The sequence below is a fragment of the Microcaecilia unicolor genome, chromosome 6 (assembly GCF_901765095.1).
Source record: "Microcaecilia unicolor chromosome 6, aMicUni1.1, whole genome shotgun sequence".
Taxonomy (NCBI): Eukaryota; Metazoa; Chordata; class Amphibia; order Gymnophiona; family Siphonopidae; genus Microcaecilia; species Microcaecilia unicolor.
In genome coordinates, this window is record NC_044036.1 from 299,451,265 (window position 1) to 299,466,407 (window position 15,143).

At 41.9% G+C, this 15,143-nt stretch overlaps 1 protein-coding gene across 1 annotated transcript in view; it reads left to right on the forward strand.

Annotated features, from left to right (window-relative positions):
• The window catches only part of DNAH9 (dynein axonemal heavy chain 9), a 408,742-nt gene that overhangs the window by 222,258 nt on the left and 171,341 nt on the right, over positions 1-15,143 (forward strand). Inside the window, exons 44-45 of the mRNA XM_030208005.1 lie at positions 237-399; positions 1,748-1,871. Of these exons, the coding sequence (XP_030063865.1) occupies positions 237-399; positions 1,748-1,871 (287 nt within the window). The remainder of the gene's footprint in view (positions 1-236; positions 400-1,747; positions 1,872-15,143) is intronic.

Below are 15,143 nucleotides of genomic sequence, written 5' to 3' on the forward strand. Positions count from 1 at the left end.
CAAAACGAGTTACATTCTGGTACACCATGTGTTTCCCTGTCCCCAGAGGGATTAATCTGTACCTGAAGAAATGGAAGCTCACAGGGAGTGTCCGTGGAATTCAAACCCTGACTTCCCTGATTCTCATCCTGCTGCTCTAAACCACTGAAAATCCCTCCATGAGGAAATTGAAACCACCCCTTCCTCCCTGCCACCACTGCGTCCTCCGACTAACAGATTCTCTTTCCTCATTGCAGTTGCCGTATTAACCGTATCCTGGAATCCCCTCGGGGCAATGCCCTGCTCGTTGGGGTTGGTGGAAGTGGCAAGCAAAGCCTCACCAGATTGGCTGCCTTCATTAGCTCATTAGAAGTTTTCCAGATTACACTGAAGAAGGGCTATGGCATCCCTGATCTGAAGGTGGGTTTGTGGGAATTTATCCTTACTGCCAACCTGACTTCCTTGTCAAAGATTAGTATGTAGTTCTGGGCTTCAGTCTCTCCATTCCATATCATTCTTTGATTGCCCGAGGTCAGTTCATACCCACCAACTATAAAGACTACAGCTATTGAGAGTGGAGACAAAGTTCAGTGTTTGTGTAGGGAAAAGAAGCCCCTTAAAGTTCCTAACTAAAATACCCTTTCGCCCCCCTTCAGAGTCTTAAAGACAGTAGAACACATGCCAAGCCCCACCCAACATTGCTCCTGCCTCTAGTGCTATGTCATTCAAAATGGTGGCACCTTATCCCTAGCAATGCGTTCTGACACTCCAGAGGTCAGTTTATTAAATAAGTCTATATTTGTCTTATTTGGTAGTCTGACCACTAGTGCTGTATCAAAACACACCACTAGTGGTCAGATACCACCATTTTGAATGACATCACCATCAAAAGCAGGTGTGTTTGGACATTGCTTCTGCTTTTCATTTTTTTGAGGTGAGTGGGAGGGTTCAGAACAGGCGGTTTGGGGAGGGGACAGGGTGCACTAGAATATTTGGAATTTGTTTTTGTATGTTGAGGTTGGGGGGGTGGTAACTACTAAACTGCTAGAACTTTTCATTTGTTGGATCAAGGGGAAGGAGGGTTGATAGACTACCAGGACTAATTTTGTGGTGTTGAGAGGGGGATGTAGATCTGGGTTGAGTCGTAGGTGGAGGGGGGGGGGCTGCTAGATTACCAGGGATAAATTTATGTTGTTGGGGGGGAAGGGGTTTGAGAGGCGGTATATCAAGTACCTGAATAAACATTAATATACAGATCTGGCAGCTTTATTTTTTTTAATGTCTCCCTTCCTGTCTATGCATGAGCCATTCACAATCACTACTCATGCAGTGACAGGAAGCAGGACATTTTAGCAATGAGCTGTAGATAAGTGCAGTGGTGTGCACTGTTTTTTTCTGACAGCAGACACTTTTTTTTAATGTGGTGGTCATTTGCATTCTCATTGCTTACTGTGTTGAGGCACTTAAGCACTTGCGATAACCTATGTACTCACCATTGGAGCATGGCTTTAATGTACGTCTTTCTATATCAGCTCCTGAGTCTTTTCTTTGGGCGTTTGGAATGCAACATATAGGATTGCAGCAGATCACACGTCCTTCACCTCACCCATATTATCTTCTGGCAGTGTGTGGTTTCAGAAACTCATGGAAGAAGGGAGAAGATACTCTATTACTGCTTCCTGCAGTATTGTTAGGGAAGATATGCACATGTAGACCTGTTTATCCCTGTATAAAGAGCAAGCATCATCTGTATGTTCTGCCCCTTCAGGCAGACCTGGCAAACCTGTACACAAAGGCTGGTGTGAAGAATGTTGGCACAGTCTTCCTCATGACAGATGCCCAGGTGTCTGACGAGAAATTCCTCATTCTGGTAAATGATTTGCTGGCTTCAGGTATGATATTTTCACTTTATCCTAAAGTATCAGTTGACAGATAAATGGTATTTGGCTAATAAGATCAGTGGATTAACTGATCATACCAAGCACACTTAACAGCTTTTAAACAAAATGTTTTATTTGATTGAGGAGCAAATATTCAGCCGATTGCTATCTAAATAAACGCATCTGGATATCTGTAATTGGATATCCAGATAATTCTGTGCCACCATATATAACTGGTTAATAATATACCAGAAATATTTGGGGTAATTATATAAACTGAGCACTGACCTTTACATGCCACATACATATGGAAATGATTAGAGCAGGGGGTTCTCAACCCAGTCCTCAGGATACACCAAGCCAGTCAGATTTTTAGCAGATCCATAATAAATATGCATGAGAAAAATTTGCATGCACTGCCTCCGCTGTATGCAAATCAAATCTCATGAATGTTCATTTCGGGTATCCTGAAACTCTGAATGGCTAGGTGTGTCCCGAGGTTTGGGTTGAGAACCCCTTCATTAGAGTGATGGCATATACACGTATGTGTGTGCACATATGTGCTTAAAATGCCAAAATGGCGCCTAATCACTATTCTCTAAATGCATGCCTATCTTACATAGTGTGTATTTGACAGATAGATGTACACATAGCACATCCTTGCATCTTATAGAATGCTTAAATTGCACGCACAATCTCCAGTTTGAGCGAGGGTGCTGTGCAGTTCAGGGAGGAGGGGAAGACATCTATACTGGTAAGTTGAATATTGTCAGCAACACTTGGGGATGATATGTGGTTATAACCAAGACTGTCATGTTTGGCTGCCTATTCGGTTGGCATGGTGGAGAGTTGAGCACCAGCTTTTAAGCATGGGTGACTGGGGCCCACACAGAGTGTGGTAGGCTCGGCTCTGGCCATCTTGTTGGGCAGACTGGGTGCACCATGCGGGTCTTCATCTGCCATCATTTACTGTGTTACTGTGTATTTGTGCAACTATTTACACCAGCTCTATGGCTGACTTAAGTGCTCATTCCTAAATTATAGGCACATATTTCATCTGTTAGGCTAGTATTCTCCAAAGGAACTTAGGCACTCTGATATTGAATTAACCCCATGGTGCTTGATTTATTGAGGCTTTTCTCCCATTCTGTGTCCATGGCAGAAAACATTTTTAATATTATCAGGCCCACAGTAGCATACTAGATACAGGCAAATAAAGATTAATTGGCACATCCAGTCTGCCCAGTTTTTCTACATCATACTGTTTAGAATAATCCAAAGAAAGTATAATACTAAATCATTTCTTCCCTGATAATGGTTCAAATTGAGAATCAAAATGCTTGCTAGGGGTTTTGTATAAATATTAATCTTTGTAGTTCTTAGTATAATTTTTAGCTCAGTAATCTATCCTGCTGCTTGGGACCTCATCAGCTTTTTTTTTCTAACTGAATCCTGTTGAGTCAGTTTTCAAAAGGACTTGGATATGTGGAGGGCAGTTCTACAAACGGGCACCTAATTTTAGGCACATATTTGGAGTTATAATGGAAAAGCGCCTGCTTTCTGTTAAAATCTACTAGTACACATAATTCAGATGCAGCCACTTAGATAAACCAGCCATAGTTCTGGTATAAATGCTCAGGGCCGGTCAAACCCGGTAAGCAGGGTAAGCATTGCAGGAGGGCGCCTGCCTTCAAAGGCGCCACTTTTCAAGCAATCAAGCTCTGCTGAGGCTTTTGTTTTTATCTAATTTCTGCTGCTCATCTCAGTCTGGCTCCAAAGCTGTCAGCTCTCTGTCCCATCCCATCGCCCCTCCCAAGCAGAGAAATATCCTCCTTGTGTTTGTCAGAGGACCTCACTGATCCAACTGAATCTGGCTCTGAAATAACTTGTGGGAGCTCAGCTAACCTCTGCCCTGAGAGGGCTCAGACAGAGACAGCACAGCAGAGCCTGGACCCTTGTTTTGTCAGAGACTGCTGTTTAGTGCTGCACCTGACCCACCCTTTTCCACCCCCCCCCCCCACCCCCCAACACAGCAACTCACAGGACAGGAGGGATAGATGCCTGCTTTCAATTCCTAACCATCACCTATCTCTCATTCCCACTTCAGTAACTCCTGTTAGTCTGTCCAACTCAGATTGTAGAATATGTTAGTTTATGCTGATTAAGTCTGTCCTAGCTAGATCCTAAGCTGTGCTCGATGGGAAGGCTATTGTGCTGCATGCAGAGTCTAACTTCTTAGGATTTCAGGTTAATTTTTGAAGAATTTGAAGAGGGGCTATCTCTGTTCTACATGTGTGACTGCAAGGCCAAGTGTCTGAATAGGGATCTGTTTGTTAGATTCTGAAATTTTGATAACACATTGTTTTTCAGAGTTGGCAAGACTGTCTGTTCTCCTAATTCCTGGTCTGTGTGCTAAGTTATTTTTCTTCTATACTGGTGTAATATTTTCAATGATGCCATGGCTGGTAAAATGGGTGTGTCTACTGTGGGGGCGGAGCCATAGTGATCCCGCCTCTGGATGGGTAGGGGCGCCGACTAATAGACTGCAGGAGGGCGCTAGAAACCCTAGGTCCGGCCCTGTAAATGCTCATCCCTAGATTGCTAAAAAAAATGCATATAAATTATAGTATTCTATAATTTATGCCTATAACTTTACATATATACACCTACCCTTGAACTAAACACCATCACATTCAGACACAATTTTTTATAGAATATTGAATATCTGCAATGTTGACATTTACATTCACATGTGCCAGCATTCTGGTCATTTACCCCTTGATTATATGTCAATATGTCTGTCTATCTATCTATCTATCTATCTATCTATCTATCTATCTATCTATCTATCTATCTATCTATCTATCTATCTATCTCTATATATTATAAATCAATGACTTTCTATGTATGGCACCCAGAATTACGCACCCAAATTGCATAATGTGATGAAACCCAGTGGGTTTCTTAGCCTATGAATTGTATTGTTTTGCTTTTGTTTCTCCTGGTTGTTTTGCTGCTGATGTGTTTCTCTTGGTTGGCCAGCAGATGGCATTTGCTTTTTTTTTAAGCTGTACCAGACGTGACAGTTTTCTTTTTCCCGCCTAACTGTGAGGTAGTTTGTCAATCTCAGTTTGCAAGTAGCGGAAGAAAGACCTCTCTTCTGTGGCCCTGTGATCAGTTATATTCTGTAACTTGTGAGCAGATATATTTCCTGTACCTCCCAGGCACTATTCAGGTAGTGATAAAACGTTTAGATAGTTTTATAATTAATCCTATTCCAGTTACCTGTTATTGTGTACTGTTTTCCCCATCAGTTTTATAGTTCATTGTTCAATATTTTTATGACAATAAACCTCTTTTAGTTTATTGTCTCTGCTTGTCTGAACTGAGTAAGAATTCTGGTGGTTTGTGTGTTGGGTCCATGAGTGCTTTCTAGGAACTGTGGGACCCCTGAGAGTGTGGCCCCAGAGTCGTAGAAATCGCTGGGGAATACTTTGAGAGTGGGAGACTTACCCAGAGGCGGTTGGGACCCAGTTGGTGGGAGAAGAGTGCTACTGTAGAGCACAAGCGGCAGGTGCAGGGGACAGACTCTGTAAATGGCCATAGGAATAGCCCCAGGCGGGTGACTAGATGTTTCATCACACATAACAAGCCAGTTAACATAAATAATTTGGTGCTAGCAAAATTATTGATGGTAATTGGCGTGCACCAAAATTCGTATGCACATCTGGCTGCACATATTCTAAGGCATGGTGCCAAACTGAACTAGCACATAACTTATAAGACAGTGTGGTCATGGGTATGTAAGGGGCATTCCAAGAAGCTGCATGCAAAATTATAGAATATGGCCTCCTCATGCCTAACTTGGGCACCAGCATTTACACCAGGTTTCAGCAGGGGTAAGTCTGGTACCTAAAGTTAGGTGTGGGAATCTGCGTTAAGTACAATTCCATAAAGGACACATGCCCTTTATAGATTTGTGCTTAGTGCTGATTTTTTCTGGTGCCAAATTTTGAGCACCATTTACTGAATCCAGCCCTTAATGTGTCCTTGGCACCTGAATGTTGAAGCCCTTAGGGGGTAATTCTGTATGGAGATGCTGAGTTTTTAGATACAAGAACATGCATAAATTCTGGTATCTAGTCATTTATGCAAATTTGTGGATATATACGCATGTAAATGACCTTTTCCCAGTTTTGTGGTATTTTGTAGGTACACACCAAGATGCAGTTGCATGTTCTTTGAGGGTGGACGTTCATATGGGTGGAGTTTGGGTAAAGGGTGGGTGGGGTTCATACTTGTGCATAGGTAATAAAATCATATAATCTGTGTTTGTTCTTTTGCAACCTAGGCACAAGCATTTACACCAGCTCTATAGCTGATGTAAATAGCCACAGTTGCAAAATAGGTGTCTACTTTTCTTTATAGAATATGTTCTAAGTAGGTGCTTTATTTGTGCCTAAATCTATATACCCCATTATTGAATTAACCTCTTAGAGGCTGCCATTAAACATACAAGTCCCCTGTATGTGAATTGTCAGCAGCACTATTTGAATAGGGGATAATTCTCAAAAGGTCACCTGACATTGGGCACCAGTATGCTGCATGCTGAGCACAGATTCTATATTGGCAAGTGCATGCACAATTGCCCTTATAGAATACTAGCGGTAGTCCGTATTTGCATGCCTAACTTTAGGCAAATGGCTGGTGTACATGCTTGTGTCTACCTGTAGGCAGTTAGTCACATAAATTCAGTTATTCGGTACCGCAGGTGCAACTGCCAGACATACCCTTGACCTGCTCATGCCCCTCCCAGACTAGAAGTAATTCTATTCACTTCCAATTAGTGCCAATCAACACCAATTATAAGCAATAATGGATCATTAATTTCAATTAACATCTTGTTAGCTAAGTTACATTTGCAACTGCCCTTATTCTATAACTTGCATGAACAACTTTGCATGCTAGTCCCAAAGATGGAGAATAATTTCCCCCCACAAATCCCTCTGATCAGGATCATACCAGCGAATAGGAAAAGTGTCCTTCCTAACTATACATATGTAAGGAATGGAGGAGTGCCCTAGCAATTAGTGCAGTGGGCTTAGTTCTTAGTGAACTCAGGGTAAGTCACTTAACCCTCTATTGCCCCAGGTACAAAGTAAGTACCTGTATATAATATGTAAACTGCTTTGATTGTAACCACAGAAAGGCAATATATCAAGTCCAGTCCCCTTTCCCTAAGTGATATTCAGCTGCTATCCTTATACCTAGGTGGTTTAATTTAGGCCTGTGAAAAAGTAATCTTAACAACCAGCCATTATATGTTTTTGTTTATATTTATTTAAAATATTATATACCACATACCTTTTGTAAGACCTTAGCAGTTTACAATAAAAATTTACATAATTAAAACAAAAGAAAAATTAAAAGAACTCCATAAAATCACAGGAAAGACCTATAGCACTCACTCTAGAATTTTTCAACACTAGTAAAACAGGCCCGTTTCTGGCAGGAATGAAACAGGCGCTAGCAAGGTTTTCCTACCCCCTTTCCACCCCCACCCAGGTCGTCGATACCGCTGCTCCCCCCTGTCCGTTCGTGCACCCACCCAACATACCTGTGCAAAGACGATCAGCTGTTTTGTAGAAGCAAGACGGCACCGCGTGCAGGCAGCAGCCATTGGCTGTTGTCTCTGAAGGCGCTCCTCTCCTCTGACGTCGCTGCGCTCCTGCAGGTTCGTCCACCAGGGGCATTGACGTCAGGGTAGAGGAGGAGCGGCTTCTGAGTGTTCAGCTAATGCCTGCTTGCTGCCAGCGTTTTCTGTTTGTGTTTGTGTGGGTTTGTGTTTTCTGTTTGTGTAGGTGGGCGGACGGAGAGGGGGAGCGGCGGTATGGACGACCTGGGTGGGGGTGGAAGGGTGGTGCAGTGGGTGCGGAGACAATGTGTGGGGGGGGGATGGAACGGTGATGGGCTCTGGGGGGCGTGGCGGCAGGGGCGGAGAGAGAGTGGGGAATCGCCAGGTGGGTGGAGGGGGGGAGAGAGTTGTGCAGGTCTTTTGAGTGGGTGGGTGGATGGAGAGGGGGGAGCGGTACTGGCTGTTGTGATGTTGTGGGTGGGGTGGTCGCGTTCGGGACCTTGAGGTGGGTGGAGTGTTGTGCGTCTGCGAGCTCGTGGGGGGGGCGTGTCGGCAGGGGCGGAACCCCGGGGGGCTGTGGGAACTCGTGGAGGTCTCCGCCCTCGTTTGTCAGGACGTTGTGACGCGAGGGTGGGGCACACGACGCTTCACAGTTCTGACTTCCGGTTTCCAGGCATGGGCAAACAGGATATCTCTGGCGCCTCACAGTTCCGGTTTTGAGGGGGTTTTGAGGCTTCATTTAGAACGTTGGGGTTGCGAATTATGTCCGTAAGGGGCGTGGCTGAGGGCGGGTCTATGAGTGACAGTGAGTGGTGCATGAGTGAGAGTGAGTGTTGCTGACAGCCTAGACTTCAGTGTTTCCCTCCCACAGAGTGAGCTTCAGAATGTTCCAGGTTGAGAATTATTATTATAGATAACATATAACAAGCACTTTCCCGCAGACTATTCATTGCACCTCCATATCCAGTTGACTGTACCCCAAAAGCTTGTTGGAAATAATGTTTTCAACTGAACCTTGAAATTTCTTAAAGTTCCATTCCACCCAAACATTTTTTTTTTTTGGTAAATCATTGCACAGCACCCACGTCAGCCAAAAAAAATGCCCCCTAATGAGCTCTACTGTGATACAATATAGCAATTCCACAGTGGCTCTCTTGGGCACATGAGTGTTTCTGGTACCAGATGTTTTCTTAGGACAACATAATACCACTCCTCACAAATGGATGTCGTTGTCTGACAGAACCTAGGACTGGAGAATGTAAACAAGGCTGAAGAGCTTTCCAGAATGTTCCATTGATTATTAATACACATGCCCAACTCTATACAAAGCAATTTATTTATTATTATTTGCTGATTTAAATTTGATATTCTGCCATATCCCACATGAATCCAAGACAGATTAAAAAAAAAATCAATAACTCAATACAAAGAGTGCTACCAGGCACAGTCAACTCATGGGGAGATGGGAGGGTTTTCTGAGAAGTGATTATCCTGCTGTCCCTGGAGAGCATGTTTTACAGGTAAGCCACTTTCTCCAAGGACAAATAGTCTCCTCAGGACAGACAGACCAAAGGGTTCATTTTCCAAACAGAAAAACTTCCAAAAAGCGGCATAAAGCAGCAGATGGACTTTTTTTTGCCAAAATGCCCAGATTGCTATTTTTGAAACCCATTTTTAAGATGTTTTTCTATGCAGTTCATATGCAATGTATCCATATTACAGGAGGGCATGTCAGGGGCATGCTAGGGGCAGGATCTGGGTGTTAAAACTTGGATGTTTTTCTGTTAAAATGGAACAAAGTAAAAGCGTCTAGGGCTAAAAGTTAGATGTTGTGGTCTAGACCTGTTTCAATCACAACTAAGTCACACAAAGATGTCCTAAATGAGCAAATGACCCCCCCCCCCTGTGAAAAAGTAGTCTTAACAATCAGCCACTGTATATACAGCCAGGGCCGTGCCTAGGGTCTCTGGTGCCCCCCTGCAGACTATCAGTTGGCGCCCCCACCCCCTCCGTCTAGCAGAGCAGGAACAGAAGGGAGCAGGCAAGTAAGCTGGACCTCAGGAAAAAAATAGCACTGTATGTATCCCTCATTGATAAGTCTCTGACTCTAAAGTTTAGCAATTTCATTAAAGCAAAATGTATTTTCATAACACTTCAAAGATTTCCAACTCAAAATAGGAATGCTAATTCAAAATGTGAGCAAAGTCCTCTTAGTTTCCAAAGATTCTTTTTCTAATCTCCTTTGCACCAAAGGATATAATTCAGATCAAACATTTGTCTCTGATCAACTATCTCAGATCAAATATTTATTTCAGATTAAATATTAAGGTTTCCTTGCTTACAGTCACTTAAATCTACCTAGCCTTTATATAGTTTATAGGATTTAAACACTCTTAAACTGAAATTCACCCTTTTCTATTCTTCATAAACTTCAAGTAATCCTGAAATATTCAGATCCTTTTTCACTAGAGAAATCTCAAACTTCAATCTCCACCAACCTCTTTTCATTCATATTTTCTCATTTACCACATAATCTGGCAGTCTTTTATAATTTCAGTCAACACACACAGGAACTCACTGCTGCATGTCTCTCTTGGCCAAACCGACAGTCAGTTGCTGTCTCACTCTGTTCCCTTCCGGCAGATTTCTAACAAAAGCTGATCATCCAATCAGAGAGCTCTATTTGAATGCAGATTAACATACAGACACTGTAATGGGAATTTTTAGTGAAAAACACTAGATAAACCCTTCATTTTTGGACCAAACTTCACAGTTTTGATCAGAGCCATGCCCTAACATTAAGGCTGTAAACACTTCCATCATTTTTTATTCATAAATATGCAAATGAGAACCTCCCAAAAACGGACTAATTTGCATACGATTTAAACAACTCTGAGCATATGACAACCAAGTACAGACTCCCAGCACCTGAATTCTGCAATTAGATTTAATACAAATACTTTAAAAACTTATTTTTAGCACTTTTAAAATTTCAGGTTGTCTTTAATTTGAATGCAGTTCAAGCTCTGAAGCTCACCCTGAGTGAGGAATTCGCCCCAAACCACAGCATATATAGCAATTTGGTTGCATTCTTTAAAATAACTTGAAGAGCCTGCCTGCCTCAGTGAATACTGCTGTTGCTTTCACTTCTGGTTTGCCATGAAAAGGAGGGCAGGGGCGATCGCAACTTTAGCTAAAAGATTTTGCAAGTGAGTGGAAGGCAGGGACCGCAGGGCAGCAGCGCCCCTTGAAGGCAGGCGCCCCCCTGCATTGCTTACCTGGCTTACTGCATTGGCACGGCCCTGTATACAGCTAAGTGGTTTATCGCCACTATGAATATGTATAGTTACCAACAGTGAGCGCTTTTTACATATATTCAGTACCACCTCCTAGCCACATAGTGGTGCTGATACCCAGTCAAAATAGCCCTGACAAAAAAGTGCCAAACTAAAAAGCTCCCAACATAAGAGCCCCTGACATAACAGCTGCTGTCAAAACAGCCTGCCCACAATATAGCCCTTGACAAATTAGCCCCCCCAACAAAAGGGCCCAATCAGGCTGCCCAGAATATGGCACTGCATTTTTTTACCAATGATCTTACCTTACCGAATAGGGTAAGGTTGGTAAAACTATGAAAATGATGACAATATTGATTTTTTTTTTAATTAGCATGTTGATGGAAGAATAGTTTCCTTAAACAGCAGAGCAGATCATGAATATCAGTTGGTAGCTATAGAATTTTGTTTATTTATATATGATTTATACAATGCAGTGCTGGTAGAAGCCTTTATCAGTGAAGATTTCACTTGTAGTTTGTCATCTTTTTTTGTGATGTGTTATTTTTTTCTAGGGGGCTATTTTGTCAAGGTTTATTTTGTGGGAGGGGCCATTTTGTCAAGGGCTATTTTGTTAGGGGCTGATTTGCCAAGGGCTATTGTTTTACAAGGCTGTTTTGTCAGTGCTTTCTTGTTGGGACTTTTTTGTCAGGGCTATTATGTTGGGTGTCGGTGGTGCTACGTACGTTTTATTTTTTTAAATGCTGTGACTGGCATAAAAAAAAAAAGAAGTCAATCATCAGGTCTGAATGTTGACCTGTTTGTGTTTACCACTATCAGAATGCGTAGCTTCATTGTGAAAAGATGCTTCTTTGCTAGCAACATTGGTGTAATAATTATATGCAAGCAACTGCACATCTTAGAAAAAGATAAATCAGTGAGTAGCTCTCAGCAGGTATTTTCCTTATTTTGCACATTTATCTATAACAAAAAAGTACTTATGCCATTTCTGGTCCAAGTCTATGGAATTCCCTAATTTTCTTTGAGTTGAGCAGGATTATCTACCTTTGAGAAAAATGCATAAAGCATTTTTGTTCATTTATGCTTATGGGATAAATTAACAATATTGGTGTTTCAGTTCCATGTGTGTATCCCATTGTCTGTGTCTTATGGACTTTAATGCATTTTAATCTGCAAAGAGTTGCCACAAACTAGATGAGTGCAAAATAAATTCAGCAAAATAAATAAAGGAGACAGTTGTGAGTCATTGTTTCAGAGAGGGGTGGGATCAGTGGTGACACTGTCTGGGGGAGTGACATGATCTGGGGAAAGCTAATAACTTGGATACTGAATGTCAACAGGAAATCAATAGTTTAGTGACTTTTCAGTGTTTCAGTGGGTTATTTCTGCAGGCTGTATTTCAGCAGGAATCAGAAAGACAGTACAAGATGTGAAGCCGATGTGCACCAAGCACAGCAGAAACCTCTAGAGAATATTGTTTTCTTGATTGCTTGTTTATGACATTTGATCAGTGGCGTTCCTTGGCTGCCACCCAGGGCGGATCGCCGTTGTGCACCCCCCTCCCCCTGGTGTAGCGTCGTCCACCCCTCCTGGGTGTAGCACAACACCCCTCCGGGTGCATCCCTCCCCCCAGCGCATCACCTCCAAGTCTCCCCCCTCCCGTGTGCATTCTTCTTACGCGCTGGAGTGCTGGGAGTAGCTGCGCAGCTGTCGGCTCCGCTGGTTCCCTGCTCCTCTGCCCTGAAACAGGAAGTAACAGCAGAACACCCCTGATCCGCCCATGACCTTCCCATGGCCATTCCCCCATTTTGGAAGTTTACGCGTTGATCTGGCTGCATAAATATGCGTACATTAATTAATGGTAATTAGTGCAGATAATTGATAGGGCCCAATCATCAGTGCTAATTGACTTGTTATCCTGCCTACCTGGGTTTGATTCCCACTACAGGACCTTGGACAAATCACCTATCCCTCCATTGCCCCAGGTACAAAACCTTAACTTGTGAGCCTTCTAGGGACAGAGAAAGTACCTGCATGTAATGTGTACAGTTCTGTGTACATATAGTAGCGCTATAGAGATGATTAGTAGTAGTTATTCAATTAAATTACATGTGCATTTATAGAGTTTAGAGGAATGTGAGCAAATTGCTATTGAGAAAACTGGATGGGATATTTTAGTCTTTGCTGTTATTGAAGACAGATTCTAGAAATTAGAATTGGGACGACTAGGTTGGGATGGGTCAGTTTCCTGTAGTTTTTTTTTTTTTTAGAAAAGGATGGTTTATTTTAAACTTTATATACTACCTTTAATATATTGTATAACAAAGCAATAAACAAAACAATATAAAATCAATTAACATTTATAGAAAGGAATACCAAAATTCTTATGGAATAGGAAAGAATCCAAACCAACCAAAATAAAATAGACTAAAGCAAATAAAATGTTAACAACAAAACATTATTAATAGAATTGTGCTACTGTAAGCCTCGCTCCCTCCATGTAAACTCAGAAGGTATCAGGAGAAGGCCTGTTGAAATAAATGCATTTTGAAAAGGGATTTAAACTTTGCATAAACAAGCTTTGCTTTAAGTTCCCAGGGCAATGACTTCCACAAATGAGGACCTAAGAAATAAAAAGCACAATGTCATGTACTTTCTAAACGGACCTGAGCTGGACAAGGAAGAGACATTAACATGTTCTTTGAAGAGTGAAGATAGCGAGCAGGTTTATAAGGACAAATTTGTGTTGACAAATATAGAGGGACCTTGGAAAATAGTGTTTTATAAATTAATATTAGAATTTTTAACTGAATACAAAATTGTATTTGTAACCAATGATATTGCATAAATAGAGGAGAGACATGATCATACCTCTGTGCTCGACAGTGGAGTCTGATTTCTGTATTCTGTACAGTTGAGTTCTCTTAAGGGAGCTTTGTGAAAGACCTGCAAGAGCTGAGTTACAGTAGTCAAATCTTGAGAGTAGCAATGCACATAAAATTGTTTGTCAAGCAGAAAGAGAAGATTATGCATGGATCTAAATTGACCTAGTATAAATAAGCATCTCTTACTAACCAAGGAGATGTGAGAATCGAAAGTAAGATGAGTGTCAAGAAGTATGCCTAAATATTTAAAATAATTGACCCAGCCAACTGAACGAGTCTGTGCTTGTTGTTGTTCCCTGTTTTTCCTCGGAGAAATGCCTCATACCAAAGGAAAGAGGGGTTGTCAGGACAGCACCCCCCATCATGAAGACCTTCTCGCTGATTCAACAAACTATTGACCACTGTGCTGTACAGGACCCCATTCATTCCGGAGTGGTGGACTTGGCTTTGCGGACAGTGGGAGAACTCTTCGCATTTGGGTCAGATGTTTCACCCTCCCTTCCAGTTCTCAATCCTCCGCCATGGCTGACTGAACAGGCAATCTCTGGAGTCTCTCAAGTGGAACTAATATGACAGTTGGCCTCAGGATGGGGTGAGATTGTTGATCGAACTGGCAATGTTTCTGAGATCCTTTGCAGTGGGCTGGTACCTCTGGACCCAGCGAGAGCTCTGGTGGCGGTGTCTCTGTAGAGTATATGGGACACTCTCCAGAAGTTGAATAGAACCGTGGAGAAGTTGCGGGTGATGTTGCTGCTATTGTGAGTAAAATAGACAATTTAGCTTTTTCTCTAGATTCCACTAAGAAGGAGTTCTCTATACAAATCTCAACTCTTTAAGGGACATAAAAAAAGTGACCACGGTTATTGTGAAAGACAAAATGGTATTGCATAAGAGAACTGAAGCTATTGAGAACTTTAATAGACGACTAAATCTGCATATTCTTAATTTTTCAAAGTCTCTTAGGACCTCTCCTATAGAAACTTTCAAAAGATATTTGGTGGACATTTTGGGTTTTTCTTCAGCAGCTTTTGTCTCCTATAAATAAAGTTATTGTATATTTTCCAAAAATCCACCTCATGAAACACGCTCTGAGCCTTTGGATGTTTCTGCAGTTTTGGAGGTCTCTTTATCTGAGGATTCTGAGGGACATACTCTTTTTGTTTTGTTTGTCTTTGAGCAAGACCTGAGTTCAGTTTTGAACTTCTATTTTTGTAATTTCCAGAAACCTTACTTCAGAAAAAAGATTTGGATGTATCTGGATGTGAAGCAATAAACTCAGGAGAGAAGGAAAGTTTTTTTGGCTTTAAGGAAAGATACTTTGTCTCATGGTGCATCGTTCCTTTTGGCGTATTCTTGTAAATGCCTTGTTAAATACTTGGGGGTTAAATATGTCTATTATGACTCAGAGCTGTTTCGTGCCTTTATTGACTTAAAGAACATCGTGAAGGGTTCTACTCAACTTAGTTAA